General features: G+C 36.3%; 3 protein-coding genes across 3 annotated transcripts; 2 read left to right on the top strand and 1 right to left on the bottom strand.

Annotated features, from left to right (window-relative positions):
* Window positions 1–2,072: 2,072 nt before the first annotated feature.
* On the bottom strand, window positions 2,073–2,923 carry LOC135142161 (uncharacterized protein C21orf140 homolog). Its single transcript, XM_064073832.1, has 3 exons — window positions 2,643–2,923; window positions 2,262–2,595; window positions 2,073–2,210 (listed from the first exon to the last, which is right to left on the bottom strand). Exons 1-3 carry the CDS (start codon window positions 2,921–2,923, stop codon window positions 2,073–2,075), a joined length of 753 nt encoding a protein of 250 aa, XP_063929902.1.
* A 10,113-nt stretch (window positions 2,924–13,036) lies between these two features.
* Window positions 13,037–14,683, top strand: LOC135142160 (uncharacterized). Its single transcript, XM_064073830.1, has 3 exons — window positions 13,037–13,054; window positions 13,104–13,242; window positions 14,004–14,683. The coding sequence occupies exons 1-3, from the start codon at window positions 13,037–13,039 to the stop codon at window positions 14,681–14,683; spliced, it is 837 nt and encodes a 278-aa protein (XP_063929900.1).
* Window positions 14,635–17,141, top strand: LOC135142074 (uncharacterized). The gene is made up of 2 exons (XM_064073734.1): window positions 14,635–14,955; window positions 15,005–17,141. The coding sequence occupies exon 2, from the start codon at window positions 15,802–15,804 to the stop codon at window positions 17,128–17,130; it is 1,329 nt and encodes a 442-aa protein (XP_063929804.1). The 5' UTR covers window positions 14,635–14,955; window positions 15,005–15,801; the 3' UTR covers window positions 17,131–17,141.
* Window positions 17,142–17,423: the final 282 nt, after the last annotated feature.

The following is a 17,423-nucleotide window of genomic DNA, read 5'->3' as shown; positions in this document are numbered from 1 at the left end:
TATTAATTATAAATAATATAGAAATAGCTTATATACCTTTAAAAAATGCTATTTCAGTTCGTCTTGTACATGTAAACGCACTGCTTCAACGTTTTTAACGTCACTGCTCTAACCGCTAAGTGAATCGCTATATCATTCAGCCAAGCTGAAAGTGCACAATAGTTTTCTTGCTACAACTCATTTACCCTATACTAAAAGAGAAGGACTCCCTTAGATTCAACTCTTACCTGCGAAAAGAAGGGAACAGCTTGTTCTTTAACAAAAGAAGCGCGATAGAAGCCTACTTGCTGGGTGATAATAATTGTTGATTTGAATTCGGAAATACACCATGAATGGCTTAGTATTAGTCACAGAACTCTATTAGTGGACCTCTTATCTCGATTTTTGTCTATGGAAGCACTATCACCAACATGAAATTACTGCTGCAATAAGTAATAAACTATCAAATACGAATAAAACGTAAAATAAAAAAGATGTAGGTATCTGTATCTGTGGTACATATTTTTTATCTAGATGCAAATATTTTGTGACTAAATTTGATTATATCTATATACAGATAATAGATAACCAAATATTTATCTAGTTAAAGCCCAACGCTGTATATTGGTAAAATCTCTACAATTCCTATACATGAAGCCGTACATTTTAAACGATAATAATCTCACCAATGTGAAATCGGTGAAACCATAATGACGTAATTTTTTTTCATATTTAAACCTTGCAAGTAAAGGAGAATGGTCATAACCCCTCTCTGGATACGTACTGTCTAACAGAAAGCACAAGAATTTCAAAAAGCTGAGCTAAACTGACTCAATCTGCTGAATGTGGATCTGATATATAGGATTCCATATCAGAGCACCATATTCAAGTCTTGAGTGCACCAAGGAGCAAAACAAAGTGCAAAGAGTTTGTGTTTGAGTGAAGTCCCTACAGTTTCTACAGAAAATCATAAGTTCTAAAAACATTAGTTACCCTTTCATTAATATGCTCAATGAAATATAATTCCGAATCAATAAAGTCATGCTGGTGAGGTGATAAAAAGCCTTAATGGAGTTAAATAAATGTTTGTATAAAGCTTCAGATTATTCGCAAATAATAACTTTTCTGAAGATATCACATCAACTATATGATTTATAAAGATTAAAAATAATAACGGTCCTAACGTAGAGCCCTGTGGGGCTCCGGATGTTGGAACAAATCGAGGGGTAAACGGCAGAAGAAATCAATTGTACACGCTAGAGGAAATCAAAGGAAATCACAGGAAATCACAAGAAATCAAAGGAAATCAAAGGAAATCAAAAGGAAATCAACAGGAAATCAACGAGAAATCAAGAGGAAATCAATGAGAAATTAACGAGAAATCAACAAGAAAACAAAGGAAATCCAAAATCATCACAGCAAATCCAGTTAAACTAGATATTTTCTAGAACTAATAAATGTAACATGTACGACTATGACTATATAGCATTCATCATAAGAAAGAAAATATAAATTTAATCTTAAAAGTGGAGATTAAATAACCTTTTAAGGGCATAATGATAGAAAATTCCAGTATATCATTAACTGACAGCATAATATTTCATCTTGACAAATATTAAAGTTGTAGTTAATGAAGTGCAGTTCCGATGAGAAATGATACAATATATTGCTTTATACCTACAAACCAAATTTATAATTTCACCCCAAATTAGTTTTTAAAAATTGAGTTTGTGATATGAGGTATAGTCGTCCAGATCGTACTCCGTTTTTATGGCACTGCAATAACAATTACCGCAAGCATTTGGAGGTCTATTGAAAGTGTGAAGAGCCGTCTCATAAATCGTCTTAAAGGTTTTCGAGAGCTACCTATGCAGGACCGGATCCGCTTTCATTCACAGAAGTGTGGGGTATGGACAAAAATCAGCGTAATGGTGAAATAAATATATTTATTCACAGTTTTTCATATAATATAAACAAAATATTTTAAACAAAGGAGAACAAATTAACAATATTAATAAATAAATAAATAATTTACATACTATTTTCAGATCCACATATAGTGTTATTTTATAATAAAAATATGTAGTTGCAAATCAGTCGTTATCACTATCAAAAAAATAGTCTACTACATCGTCGTCGTTGTCTTCGTCCTCTAAATGGACAACAAACTCTTGAAAATTAGGTGAAACATAGCTGTTTTCAATGTCTATTACATGCTTTACATAATTTTTCTACAAATCTATTGTTATGTTATTAACCTCTTGTCTAATCAGATCCACCACTTGAGCGCCTGAATTAGGGGTTGTGTTATTTCGTCGAATTGATCTTTTCAGACTACTCCATATTAATTCAATGGGATTCAGAACACAGTAAGACGGCGGAAATCTCAACACAATGTGTCCATGTTCTTTGGCTATTTGATCGATTCGATATTGTTTTGGCATATTCAGTTGTTTTATACAATTTAAAAGATCTTTTTTTGTTGCTTTACATGCCGGGATGTCTATGTCATTGTGCCTCATAAAATGTATAATATCATCTTTTTTGTGGACGTTGTTGGTATTTTGTTTAATAGTTTTGAATGATAGCTGGCATTGTCCATAACTATCACCGTTCCTGCAGGAAGATTGGGAATTAATTGTTGTCTAACCCAAGATTCGTACAACGTCGCATCCATATCACAATGATAGTCAGCTGAACAATTCTTAATTTGTTTGGCTGAAAGAAGTAATCCATTCGGCATCCACCCATCAGTTCCGCCAGCATGAAGAATTATTATTCTTTTACCTCTGGAGGGTGGCCCTTGTAAGTAACAATTCTCGGTCCCGTCTGTAAGATCCTTCTTTACTAAATCATGTGTGTCGTACCAAGTTTCGTCAACATAAACGATATAGCGGCCTTCTTCACGAAATTGTCTTATTTTCGTAATGTATTCCCATCTCATTTTTTTTAAGCGAGGAGTTTCCATTAATAATAATAATAATAATAATATATTTAATAAAACATACATAAAATAATACATATGTTATATACGTCAATAAAAAGAATATATATGAAGACAATACATACATTAATTTACACACATCACACATAGTAGTCAGCCAAAGAATAGCAGTTCTTGTCTAAGAGAAACTGTTTCACCTTTTTTTTAAAGATTGTTATACTTGTTGTGTCTTTGACCGACATTGGTAAACAGTTAAAAACTTTACAAGCCGAAAACAATAAACTTTTTTGATAACGCGAGGTACGATGTCTATTTGGCAGCAATAAGTCTTTATTGCGCGTTTCATATTGATGTCCCTGACCACAAGTTGCAAAATGACTTCTATTTTTGAAAGCATAGCATAATACTTGATACAGATATAAGCTAACAAGTGTTAAGATTTTTTCTTTCTTAAAAAAAGGACGACAAGAATCTCTTCTTCTTATGCCTACTAGAATCCTCAAAGCCCATTTCTGTATTCTAAATACACGTATTGTTTCAGTTGCGGTAGATCTATACCAATGTACCACCCCATACATTAACAAACTTTGGAAACATCCGAAGTATAATGACTTTAATATGTCTTTATTGCAATGGAGGGATGCATTTTTGAGCATAAAACAAACCTGAGAGAGTTTATTGCATACGTAATCTATATGAGATATCCAGGATAGTTTATGATCTAGAAATATACCAAGCATCTTTGTGTGCTGTCTAATAGTTAGATTTACATTAATTGTTTTTAATACATCCTGAATGTCTTTCACAAGAAAAGTATGTTCGTCAAAAAGCACACAAGTGGTTTTATCTTTGTTGATGATTAATTTGTTTTTATTAGACCACACAGAAATTCTTTCGTATAAAGTCCGTACAACATTGAAAATGCTAATAGGATCTTTTCCTGTAATTAGAAAATTTGCATCATCAGCAAAGTATACTTGTAATATATTGCACGATGCTTCTATATAGCTCGCAAGATCGTTTGTAAAAATATTAAAAAGAGTGGGTCCTAAAATGGAACCTTGTGGGACACCGACTGTAACTATTTTTGAATCAGAAATAGTTGTACTTGCAAATGCCACTCGTTGTGTACGGTTGGACAAGTACGATTGGAACCATTCAAGTGCTACACCGTGGAAGCCATATCTCTCTAATTTCTGAAGTAATATAGTATGCGACACACAATCGAATGCCTTTGAATAATCTATAAAAAGTCCTAGAGTAATTAATTTATTCTCAACAGATGAAAAAATGTTATTAATATAATTGCTTAATGCAGCATCAGTCCCTAGATTTTTTCTGAACCCATATTGAGTTTTATTAAAAAGTTTATAATTTTCAAAGTAGGATAGAAGTCTATCATTGACAATGAGTTCAATTACTTTCGAAATACTGGACAGGAGACTGATTGGTCTGTAATTGTCTACCAGCCGTGGGTCTCCTTTTTTGAGGAATGGAATAATGAAAGCTGTTTTAAGGGCATCTGGAAAAATGCCTTGAGAGAATGACAAATTTATTATGTGGACAAGTGGTGGGGATATAAAGTGCATAATATTTTTTAGTAAATTATTGGATATACCGTCTTCACCGGCAGATGTGGTATTTTTTAATTTGCAAATAGCATCGTTTACATCGAGGCTGTTTACAGGTTTAAAGAAGAAACAAGTAGAGCTCAGAGGAATGTTGGACCTAATAAATTCAGAGTCAACAACGTCACTTAAAGAGTTTGTCGCTTTATTAGCAGCTTCAGAGAAGTAAGTGTTGAACTTATTCGCAGTATCTGAATGGTTCAGGATAACATTTCCTTCAGTCAGAAGGGCAGGCTCTGCAATAGTTTTACCAGTAGAGTTGTGTATAACACGCCATGTTTCTCTGTTTTTGTTACTAGCATTTCTAATGCGCTCATCATTTGCGGATTTTTTAATTTCACTTAATAAGTTCTGATATTTATTATTAAATTGACCAAAAATACCTCTAAATTCAGTGTATTGCTTGGCTAAATCCCCAAAGAGTACAACTTGTTTTTTTAACTCTGTCAGTTCTGGTGATGTCCGATAAACCCTATTGTAGCTCCCACAATTCCGCCATATCTTTTTTAAGGGAAAAGTTTCCATAAATGAAGCCTGCAAAATGGAATTAAAAGCATTATATGACCAATTGACATCATTTGTGGTATATACACTATCCCAGGTCTGTTCAGATAATTTGGTTTTAAAATTTTCAATATTTGTTATCGACACAATACGTTTAAAAGAAAATTTGGACTTATTACCATTAGGCAAATTTTTTACGCACATGCTCAGAAATTGGCCCGAGTGGTCTGAAATATGTTCATTAAACACAGAGCTAAAATATTTCTTTGCTTGGTCTTTACATACCAAGATGTTGTCAAGGCAAGTTTTGCTGGAAGAAGTTACCTATTCTTGTTGGTTCTTTAATTAGAGGTATCATATTGTAACTATTCAAGGTATCTGTCATGTATTTAACATTTTTGTCGTTAGTGTTAAGAAAATCAAAGTTAAAGTCTCCTACAACAATTAAGGATTTATTAGTTAATCTAGAATAGTGATGCAAAATTGATTCGAATGTCTCGAAGAAGGTATTTATACTAACATTATCAATATTTGGGGGCCTATATAGTCCAAGTATAACAATATTCTGATTAGTTAATTCAACTGCACAACATTCAATGGTTTTCATGAGAGAATTTGCCGATGCATATGACGAAATTTTACTTGAAATATTTTCCCTGACATAAATAGCAACGCCACCGTGTTGAAAAGATTCTTCCCGACAAAAGAAGCCTACAAGTTTATAGTTGTCAATGTTGCAGCTTTGAATTCTGCTGTCATTCATCCAATGTTCAGTTAGGACCAATACATCCGCAGGATATGATAGATTTTCTAATCGCAGAATTTTGTTGCTTAAGCTTTGAACATTCTGATGGACAATTCTTATGCAGGCGGCATCCGCGTTATCCTTCTGTTTCCAAAAAAATTGAAACGGCGAACATGAACCCCTTTTGGCCAAAATTCACCTAGCGATAGCTCCTCTAGAAGTTTGATTGGGGCACCTATTTTGAAGGAACTATAGTCACCTTTACTATTTAGTTTTTCAATCACAAAGTTGTCGTCTGGGAAGGAGGCATGGAGATAATCCAACCACATTTCCGGGGTTGCATCTTTATTTTCAATATTCCCGACATAGAACCACGCCCTTTTTTGTACTTCACTAACTTTTCCTATGAGTTTTCCCTGCGACTTATCTACAGGAGCTGATCCAATTTTGTTAGGTGCTTTTCTTGCACGTTTATGGGTATTTTCCAGGGTTTTTCCACGTCCTCCTAGGGGGTCTTTATTATTTTCAAACAGTGAGGGTTCATCGTGCGGTGTGTTATTGATGTCGATTAGTGTCTGTGAGTTTTTATCAACGTTTATTGAAGGTGATCTCAGTTTCTTGTTGTCAGCATTGCTTTTTTCTGGTTCGATTGATATGTGATTTTTAAAATCCTGCAACTGACGTCGCAGCTCGTCTACTTCCGACTTGAGAAGGGCATTTTCAACTTCTAAATCCGTAACTGTCTGGGACATAGCACTTTGTTTAGCTTCCTCAGATTTACGTAATGTAATTATTATCTGCTCGCATACATAACCACAGAGATTTTCTTTGAAGTCCTTACTGGATACAACTTCCATCACAAGATTCTTTAATTCGGTAGAACTTCGAGTGGCCTTTAAGTTAGTCATGGTCTCTAAAGCACAATATTTATCACAGTAAAGGGAAGACACTTTAATGCACGTCTGCACGTCTGCACGTCTGAACACAATCATTCGAGCGATCACATATTATACCCAATCGTTGATTCAGGGTATTATAATGAAAGCCTACACTTCGCAAATACTGTCGAAATGTCTCATCCGAATACATGATTTCAAATCCCAATTCTTGTAATTTCAGTTTTAGACTTCTTGTTGTAGGCACCTAATTGTCTTTATACATTTTATAAATAACTTCCTTTATTTCAGTTCCCAGTTTGTCCGGAATTCTTGGAAATTTTTGGTGGGTTCTAACTTTTTTTTCAACATTGTTGCTGTTTATAATATCTCGTACTGTGGAATAGGGTTTTTTCACTAATTCACTGCAAACTTTGATGGGAGCAGAACATTCCTTTTCTAGTAAACTGTGGTAGACGTTCCTGATTATTTCTTTGGCGTCTGGCGACAGGTAATGCTGATGTCTTGTGTTTTCTTCTAAAATATTTTCTTCAACCTCCATTCTCTCCACTCTAAGTTCGTTGTTCACAGTTTCTTGATTTTCCCAAGGACGAAACAAGTACGGCCCTGTGTAGTGTAGACAGTTGGTCTGTTGATGGTTTATGAGCGCTGGATCACTTGCGGCACGGACCCATTGTGAAGGGATTTAACTCCTACACAATAGGGTGCAGTCATAAAAACGAAGTACGATCTGGACGACTATACCAAATTCATTAAGTTCAGGTCGTGCAAAAATCTTACTGATGATATGTTCTTGCCTTGGAAGTTTAGCTCTCAAACTTGTGAGAGTATGTTTAGAAGCCTTAGATCAATGACCTCAACTTTTAGCACAATTGTTAATTTTAGTATAAGAGATATGTTGCATCGAAGTGACAGACTGCAAACCATAAACAACATTAAAAACGATATGGATAAAAAATTCGTTTTTCCTAGAGAAATCAAGAAAAAAAGTTCAATCATGAAGAGAGATTTTGTGAAAAATGATGACTTAGGAAACATTTCAGATAAAGATACACAAAGCACCGTAGAATCAGCTTTACGGAATTGTCTGCGTGACACTGAAGATTTAGGAATGAAAGTGATAGATTTCAACTATGTATTTTTGCCTCCGTGTAAAGACAATGAATGCAATGACGAAGTTGAAGATGAAATGTTTAGTGAAGAACAGTGCGATCACATTGAAAATTACAACAATTCTCAAATAGCCATGAAACGTAACTGATTTCAAAGTTTGGAAAACGATCCAGTTGACCAAGATGAAGATTTACTGAATGATCTTTGCACAATTTCGTACGAATCTAAGAAATTTGACAGAGACATACACCTTAGAAGTTTTGATAGTGACGATATTTTTGTTGAGAAAGGTGATCTAGTCAGAATACGCTTAGATAATATAACAAAAGTTATAAAAAAGTCTTCACTTTGCTGGCTGTTAGACAATGAAAAGGATTGAGTCAGTGTGGATCGTCTCAAAAGATTTATTCAAAAAAGAAATGTAATAGTATTAGTCAGAAACAGATACCTGCCTTCAACATAAAGATGCATCTCAAATTCATAATGAAACTACCTCCACCTCAGGTACTCAGAAGAGGCAGTTTAGTTTTTGAAAAAAATTATTGAAAAAATATTTGATTTAATTCTAGTTTTTTTTTAAGTGATGTGATTAAAATTTGTGATAATGTAACCTCAACCTGGGTCGAGATTTCTACAAGTATATATCGTAGAGAATACTAAAGTAAGAAACTATGCAAAATTCTAGGTGCCCATGAACACTTTTAAAGGGGAAAATTACCTCTGAAAATTTATCAAGTGGGGTTATACACTCCTTTATTGTGCAAAAAAAATTCTTACGTGTTAAATTTTGCATTTCAAAAGTTTTTTTTTAAGGTGCTTCATTTGAAAGTTGTGAACAAAAAATTAAAAGTGTTATCATCTGTATTTATGGGTAGCTAGAATTTAGCACAGTTTTTTACTTCAACATCATCCACAATATAGGTATATACAAATCTCGACCCAGGTTATGGGATAAGTATTTTTTAAGAAGTTATTTTATTTTGTGATATTTTATTATGATCCAACAGAAATGCTTTACTTTTATGTTTAGAGTTACCGTTTTTTTAACATTTAATAATAAATATTATACACCAAGTGAATCAAACATACGTTTATTCACGAGAAGATGTTGATATCACGAGCACGCAGTGCGAGTGAGATCATTTCTTCGAGTGAATAAATATGTTTGATTCACGCGGTGTATATTAGTACATTATGGAACTAGTGGATGAAGTTGAATTTCAACGGCGAGAGTGATTTTTTCACACGAGCGAGTGCAACGAGCGAGTGCGAAAAAGAAACTCGAGCCGTTGAAATTTCTTCATCCGCGAGTTGCATATACTATTTTTTCTAAGAAATTAGGAAATAAATGTTTGTTTATGGTAGGTATTTTATTTTTGAAATACATTAACTGTAATTGTTTTGTACACTTCCCTGATTGATAATTGCAAAATAATCTTGAACTCTCTAAAGCGGGAGGACGGAGTGCAAAATACTTCCTGCACAGATCAAGATATTCAGCAGGAATAACAAATTTTCTCGAAGTTTTGTTTTTAGTATTTGGAAGTGTTATGATTATGTTTTCACCGTTTTCCATGTTATTTAATTTCAATCCATAAAGTTCATCGCAGCGGCAAGCACCCGAAATACCAATTACTAGTACCACCTATAACAAATTAGAAATTATTACTTATGTAGATCCACAATGTTTGAATTACTTTTGTCAATAAATAAACATGGTCCGGTGCTTCATTTATAAATTTTATGATTTGTTCTTTGGAGAAAGTGTTGGATTTTTTCGGGTGATACCCATCGGATTTTCTTTTCAGAAATGCTCGTAGGTTTAAATATTTCGAAATATCTATGTTGTTTTTATTTACAAGCATCGCCCTTAACATCGAATATTGTGCCCACAGTGTGGACGGTTTCTTGTCTTTAGCTAACTCCCCAAAATATGCACCAAAAACGTCTTCATTAAATGAACGGCATTGTTTTCTCTCTCTCCACTTCATAAATTTTCGGTATGTTAGCTCATAAAACTTTTTAGACTTTTCGGGTATCAGATTCGAAAATGCCGCATTGGCAGCATTCAAAATTTCTTCAGAAACTTCGTCAGTCTCACTCATGTTCATTGTTTTCACTTGTGTAAACTAGCAGTATTAAACGTCAAACACTAACGGGTCGTCCAGCCTAGGCGTCATGATTTTCGAAGCGCGCGAAGCGGACGGTGCGGTCGGTGCAGGCGATACGATAAAATGTTTTATCTACAACTGCTTTATAAAGGCCATATTACACAACTCATTCGGCACTGTTTGAGTTGAGTAATAAACCCTCTTATTCCACTAGTGGTGTAATAGAAAGATTACACCACTAGTGGTGTAATGAAGGTCTCCACTTCTTAGTTGAATTTTATTAACATGTAAATTACAACAAATTACATTGATTAATTCTTAACTTATTTGTTATACACGTCGATAATACATTCCTTACAATTACTGATATTAATACCAGATGAAATGAAATGATTTGTATCTTTGTCCATAATGCTTAGGTTTTGTTGACAAAATGTTTGTTACAGCTCCAGTATTTAAGATTTCTCTTCTAACAATGCTTGAATCTCGGTTGTACCTACTGGCAGTATTTGTTCTGGCTCCAGGATCACCTCCAAGAATATCAGAAGCGGTCTTTTTCTTGTTTTCAATCGAAGTGTCGATATAACCTTCACATACAGCCCAAAGGCTGCTGCACTTATAACTTTTCGACAAATCTTCAAAAAATGCCAACAGCACCTTCTATCTTGCTTCATGATTTATTTTCTTGGATGCACACCAGTCACTGAACCGTTTATAAAATTTTTCGTATTTGGTTTTTGATTTATCAGGGAACAATGAAGACACTAGGTTTGCAGCAGCTTCTTCTGTTTCAAAAGGCAAGCTTTCTGCTTCAGAATCACTCATTTCTCGATTGAACAACATTTTTTTTCTAAAAATTGACGAGTTGTTTACAACAAATTTGAGCGGTTGTCATAACACTGCAAAAATTCTCTTGATTCTTGATTTTTAATTAATAAAAAAATTTAATCGGCTTTTTTTCTTTTTCATTTTTGGGCAGTTGTAGATAAAGTTTTGTATTTCATACGTGGGCTAGAGCATATTACAGCAACTCGTGTGATTACAGATGACTCGGTCTAACGACCTCGTCTTCTGCAATCTTCACACTCGTAGTGCTGTAATAATGGCTCTATCCCACTAATAAGATAAATAACTATTTTTCTACTCATTAAGGTTGAAGTTTGTCATTTTCCCATCGCTGGCAGTGGATGAAATTTCATTTCACCCTCTAGTGGAAAAATACTCGGCCGTCTACGATTTTAACGGGTCGTCCAGCCTGAGCGTTTCGCAGCTAGCGAAACGTGTCGCGTATCGCCTGCACCGACCGCACCGTCCGCTTCGCGCGCTTCGAAAATCATGACGCCTAGGCTGGACGACCCGTTAGTGTTTGACGTTTAATACTGCTAGTTTACACAAGTGAAAACAATGAACATGAGTGAGACTGACGAAGTTTCTGAAGAAATTTTGAATGCTGCCAATGCGGCATTTTCGAATCTGATACAAGTGCAGTTATTGATACAGGAAGCAGCCAACTAAGTTTAAACAAAGATACAAGTTCAAATAATACTTACGATAAAAGTGTAAATATTATTGGTGATAATTGCACAAATTGTTCTATTACAGTTAATGTATTTCAAAAATAAAATACCTACCATAAACAAACATTTATTTCCTAATTTCTTAGAAAAAATAGTATATGCAACTCGCGGATGAAGAAATTTCAACGGCTCGAGTTTCTTTTTCGCACTCGCTCGTTGCACTCGCTCGTGTGAAAAAATCACTCTCGCCGTTGAAATTCAACTTCATCCACTAGTTCCATAATGTACTATTATTCCATTTTGACGAATTTTATTAATAAAATTTCAATAAATAAAAATTCGAATCGAGAAATCGTGTAAACTGCGAAACTAATTTTCGTGACAACCAGCTTAACAACCAGTTGTTTACATTTTTCTAAATTTGTGACACTTGCGGCATTTGTGTTTTCCTAGACAAAAATGTCTGGAATTTTGGAAGATAAAGACGAAAACGAAGTGTTTGTACCCTCAGCAGTCTTAGACGAAGCTTTGGAAGCTATCAATAAGGTGGTGCCAGCAAAATCCAAGCATTCATATGAAAAAGAGTATACGAATTTTTGTGAATGGAGGAAACGAAAGCATGCAAAAGGAGTAGATGAAAGAATAATTTTGGATTATATTTCGGAACGGTCAAAAAATGCTAAATCTTCATCACTATGGTCGTATTATTCCCAACTGAAGAAGATGTTATCTGTGAAGGAAAATATTGATATAAGCAGGTTTGTGACATTGCAATGATTAATATAAGGTTTAAAATATTCATTATTATAGATTTCATCAAGTGTCAGCTTTCCTAAAACAACAGTCTGTAGGGCACAGACCAAAGAAATCCAAAGTGTTCACGCTCGAAGAAATGGAAAGGTTTTTAGATAATGCTTCTGATGATGAATATGTACTGCAAAAAGTAATTTTTGTCGTGGGAGTTTTTGGAGGATGTAGAATGGGTGAATTGGTGGCCATGTCAGTTGATGATGTTGAAGACAGGGGTAGCGTACTTGTAGTCCAAATTCCAGACACGAAGACATTATTTTGCCCATTCATCGGAAATTTGATATAAATTTTAATAATTTGAATAATTGTAACTTTTATATTTCACACTACAATGAAAAAGACTAATTCAATGTTAATATTTTTGGAGAAGAAATAAAAATCTGTTCTTAATTGAAATTTTTTAATTCACTGAACGCTTTGATTCTATAGTATTTCCAGTGATAGATTCAACTATTTTAAATATCCATAGATCACAAAAGTCCCCAGAATTAAGCGCGCGAATTGTAGTTTGGTGAATTGCAGCCTTGAATTTTTTGACAAATGTCATTGAGGTTAGACGCGCATGCGTTGGTTTCAATCGTTTAAATTAAAAATTACATTTTTTCGGGTTTTTAGAATTCATGTTGAGCTTTAGATTTTTGTATTGGGTTACATTAATCGTATAGTGATGTGTTTATTATAATATTTGTAAGTTAAGTTAAAATTATGTTATCTGTGAACTAGTGTTGTGGGTAAATACAAACCTACCTAGACAAAAATATAAACTCCATAAACAATAACGATCTAATAATGAGTAATATTGCCCAGGTAAGTGTATGATGGCTTATTTAAAAGGCTTCATGTGTATATTTTTTAGGAAAACCAAATGAAGCTAAATTACTTAACAGTAATAGACAATACTGTGGCGCAAAAGATGATTGCAAATGCTTACGCTTTCTTCAAAAATAAAAATCTATGCTTGGGATCGCCAGCTGAGGTCAACAAATCGTGCAGTTGTATGCATGGTTTCTTATGGGTATTTGAATGTTTATAGATCACAGCTAAATGTCTCGGAATTAGTAGGAACCAAGTAATAAAGTATAAAAAATTTACTGATGCAACTGCAAGAAAAATAAAACGAAAACGTCCAAAAAAAGCAACATCTGACCTGGATCCAAACATCAAACGAGAAGTTCGTCTTGTATTGTACGATATGGTGCAAAACAGTAAGACTTACATCAAATTTAACTTTTCTGACCCAATTTTCTTCCAACTAGAATTTGAACTTAACTATTCTATAGATTCCCAGAGATTCAATTCAAATAGATACAATAAATTTTAATTACATTAAATTTGTTCTAGGAATTCATGTAAATTTGGATACTTTGGGAGCAGAATTATCAGCTAAATTTATCTACACATATAAAAGATCTAGTGTAGCACTTCTATTAAAGAATTTGGGATTTTCATACAAAAAAGATGATAACAGACGTGCTTTAATGGAAAAACCACATGTTGTAGCGCTGAGGAAAGTGTTTCTATCAAAATATATGGAGAATGTTAATTCTGCAGAGAAAAAACCTTTCATATATTTGGATGAAACTTGGGTATTTTCAAATGGAACCGTTAGGAGATCATGGCAGGATGAGGATCTACGTTCTGTCAAAAGAACTTCAGGAGACGGCTGTAGAGTATCTGCTGCACTGAGTTTAATTCAGGCTAATACAGGATCAATGCATTTATGTCTAATACTGAAGTTACCTCAAAACAATTTTAGGGAGATACATTATAATCAATGCTGGTAACGAAGAAGGATTTGTAGAAAATGCTTCTCTTATATTTAAAAGTAAAAACAACACTCTGGATTATCATCACGAAATGAACGCTGAAAATTTTGAAAAGTGGCTGCAAAACGATTTGTTACCAAAACTGGAAGAACCTAGTATAATAGTCTTAGACAACGCCAGTTACCATAGTCGACTTGAAGAAAAGCGCCCTACAACGGCGTGGAAAAAAGTTGATCTTCAATTGTGGCTGCAAAAGAACTGTATCGCATTTTCAGAGTTGCATAAAAAAGATACACTGTTAAAGCTATGTAAAGCTCATTATAAAAATCCAGTGTATCTAGTAGACAATATTATTACTGCAGCTGGTCATGATGTTTTACGTTTGCCTCCATACCATTGTATATTTAATCCCATAGAAATGGTATGGAGTCAAGCAAAACGTTTCTACGACAAAGACGTTTTAAAATCTAAAAACCCGCTTAATGCCTGGAACCGAGCCCTACAAAATGTAACACCGAAACAGTGGAAAAGCTATGTTAAACACACAGAAAATGTCATTAAAACCTATTGGAACAAAGAAAAGTTTGTAAAAGTTGTTACGATTTTTTTTGGAGTCGAGGGTGAAAGGGGCTTAGACGAAGTCTCGCTCGATGGTTTTAATCGGTCGTAGCGAACGCCTGTCACCGATCTCGACCTCTTTTTTTATTGCGGATTGTCGCCGGCAGCTCCGCCAAATTTTGAGTTTTTTTTGCCTCTACGAAGTAGTACTGGCGGGGACGGAGACGGCCAAGCGAGAGGTGGGGGTGCAAAGTGAGAGAAGAGTGAGAGTTGGTGCCGAGAAGAGGTGATTTGAGTTTGGCGAGGTTTGACCTGATGGTTTCCTTTCTTTTTTGAGAGTACTCAGTTCCATAGATTGATAGTGAGGCGTATCCCTTGTATAAGGTAAATTTCGTGCCTTTTGCCGCATGTAGGCTTATTGCTCCACCTGTAGGGTCCACGCCAGGGGCGAAGTTTCGGAGCCGTACAGAGGCGACGTAGAGGGCAGCGAAACGAGGGAAATTTGCTGGGCGTAGCGCCAGCTAGGAGACCCGGAGTTTTTGGATGATCGCGACGTCGAAGACGCGGACCTGGTGAGTTGAACATCGGGGGATCCAGGCCGCGGCAGGACTTGGTCAGCGCGTCGCCGTCGTCCTGTGGGAAGACTCCTGTTTTTTTGAGCTACGAGTAAAAGAACACGCCTTATCGCGATCGGAAATTTTCTTATCGTTTGTCGCCAGACCCAACCGTTTTTTTTGCGTCTCTCTCTTTCACTCTTTACATGCTTTTCAACGTTTTTTCAAATTTTCACGTACCCGCATAAATTTGATGGCGCCCAATTTTTTTTATTTGTGAAATAGTCAGCATTTCCTGTAACTAGCTAGTAGACCGTTGTTGCGTAGTAGTTCGTCAGTTCATTTGTTGTGGTAATTCGTTACTGACATTAGTTGTAGTTTTGTTACCTTTTACTAACCTAGATAATATTTTTTTTTGTACTAAAAGCCCTAAATATTTTAATTATTATACAGCTCGCCAAAATAATTAGCCTTTCATTCTGAATTAAAACCTCGGATCCACCTACCGGCTCTCCCGGAAGTGAGCACGGGCAAGTGTATCTTCCCTCGCTTTTATAGCAGAGACGACGTTTTAAGGTAACACAATTGGCGCTCAAACGTGGGGCGTTCTTAAAATTATTTTGGCTAGCTGGTGCGTTTTCGCGAATTGAAAGAGAGAGCAAACTATTGTTTGGCGATGGAAGCATTAGGAATTATTGTAGATTATCTGTCAGACTACGAGGTAGAATATGAGTTGCTTATTAGGCGTGTTAGGACTAGTAGGCCCGTGAAGGAAAAGCGGCGACTCTTAGAGCACGAGTTCCTCAAAGAAAAAAGTACTCCTCTTAATATCTGTGTGGAGAGTTTAGATTTTGAAACTGATCGGGGCGAAATTGAGACCACTTTGGAGTCAGTAACGACATTGATTTTGGAATTTGAGTCAGGATCCATCACCGACTCTCTTTGTCGGCGGATTGCGTCGCGATTGAACCATGTTCGTGGTCGTATTATGCGGATGCCTACTTCGGAGACAGACCTAGATACTACAAGGGGGGTGCGAGACGAGTTGTATGCGACATGTTTGACTTTGGAGGCGGATTTGCGAGATCGCATCGTCACTTCGCCCGGTTACAGTCCTTTATCTCTGCTTTGGGTTCCTAGCTCTCCTGGTTCTTCAAAGGAAAGCACATCGAAGGTAGTTCCGGTCTGCAAATGGGGCCTTACTTTTTCAGGGGAAGCTTCCGATGATTTGTGTGCGTTTCTTGAACGAGTTAAAGAATTAGCGGTTGCCAGGAACGTGTCTTCCCGTGATTTATTTCGTGATGCTGTAGATCTCTTTTCTGGTAATGCTCTTATATGGTACCGCTCTGTGCGTGATCGACTTTCGGACTGGAATTCCTTAGAAAAATCTCTCAAGAAAGACTTTCTACCTAGCGACTATGACGATGTGTTGTGGGCCCAGATTAGACAGCGGTTTCAGAGAAACGATGAACAGGTCGTTATTTATTTCGCGTTAATGGAATCCTACTTCGGTAGGTTGTCTGAGACCCCTCCTGAGGAAGTGAAAGTTCGGTGGCTACGACGTTTGATCCGGCCCGAGTACGTCACTCCGTTGGCGCTACACGATGTCGGGACGGTACAACAACTTCGTGACCTGTGTAAGAAGCTGGAATCATCCTCTCTTTCCCACCCCGTGTCGAGACAGATATCGAAAACCCCAATTTCTTCTGTAAGACCAGGGTTATCACTGGTGGATGCAGTAGGTCCTTCAGCGTCGCCTGAGAGTACGTCGTCAACTAGAGAGGAGTTAGATAAACCGAAGAATGAGGGCAAACATCGTTTCCGGAAAGCAGGTAGGCCTGCGAAAGTCAGTTCCCAGACTGAAGAACGAGTGAGGTGTTATAATTGCGGGGAACTTAATCATTTCCATGCGTATTGCACCCAGGAGCGTACGCGTTTTTGTTACAAGTGCGGGACTAAAGGTGTTATCACTGCGGACTGCACTAATTGTCAGCCAAAAAACTAGGTAGGGGCGCCGTTCCGGCTGGTCGTAACCACGCACCCCTTATCAAGACCAGCGAATCACCTCGACAGTGGACCCGTTGGCTCGATTTTGTCAGAGCTTTTTGTAGGTCGCCGACAATGACTCAACTTAATACGGTCTGCCTGGACAACAAGGACGATCATCGACCACGTATCGGGGTACGTCTCGGCCAGACAGCGTTGACCGCCCTTCTAGACTCGGGAGCTACTAAGTCTGTCATCGGTGCGAGATGTTCCTTCTTGTTAGACCACCCTCGCGTAGTAAAGCGCCAATCT

Source organism: Zophobas morio, unplaced genomic scaffold, assembly GCF_036711695.1.
Source record: "Zophobas morio isolate AGI-343-1 ecotype UQ-CSIRO unplaced genomic scaffold, CSIRO_AGI_Zmor_V1 ptg000046l, whole genome shotgun sequence".
Classification (NCBI taxonomy): domain Eukaryota; kingdom Metazoa; phylum Arthropoda; class Insecta; order Coleoptera; family Tenebrionidae; genus Zophobas; species Zophobas morio.
The sequence above is the reverse complement of the archived record's forward strand: the minus strand, read 5'-3'. Positions and strand labels throughout refer to the sequence as shown.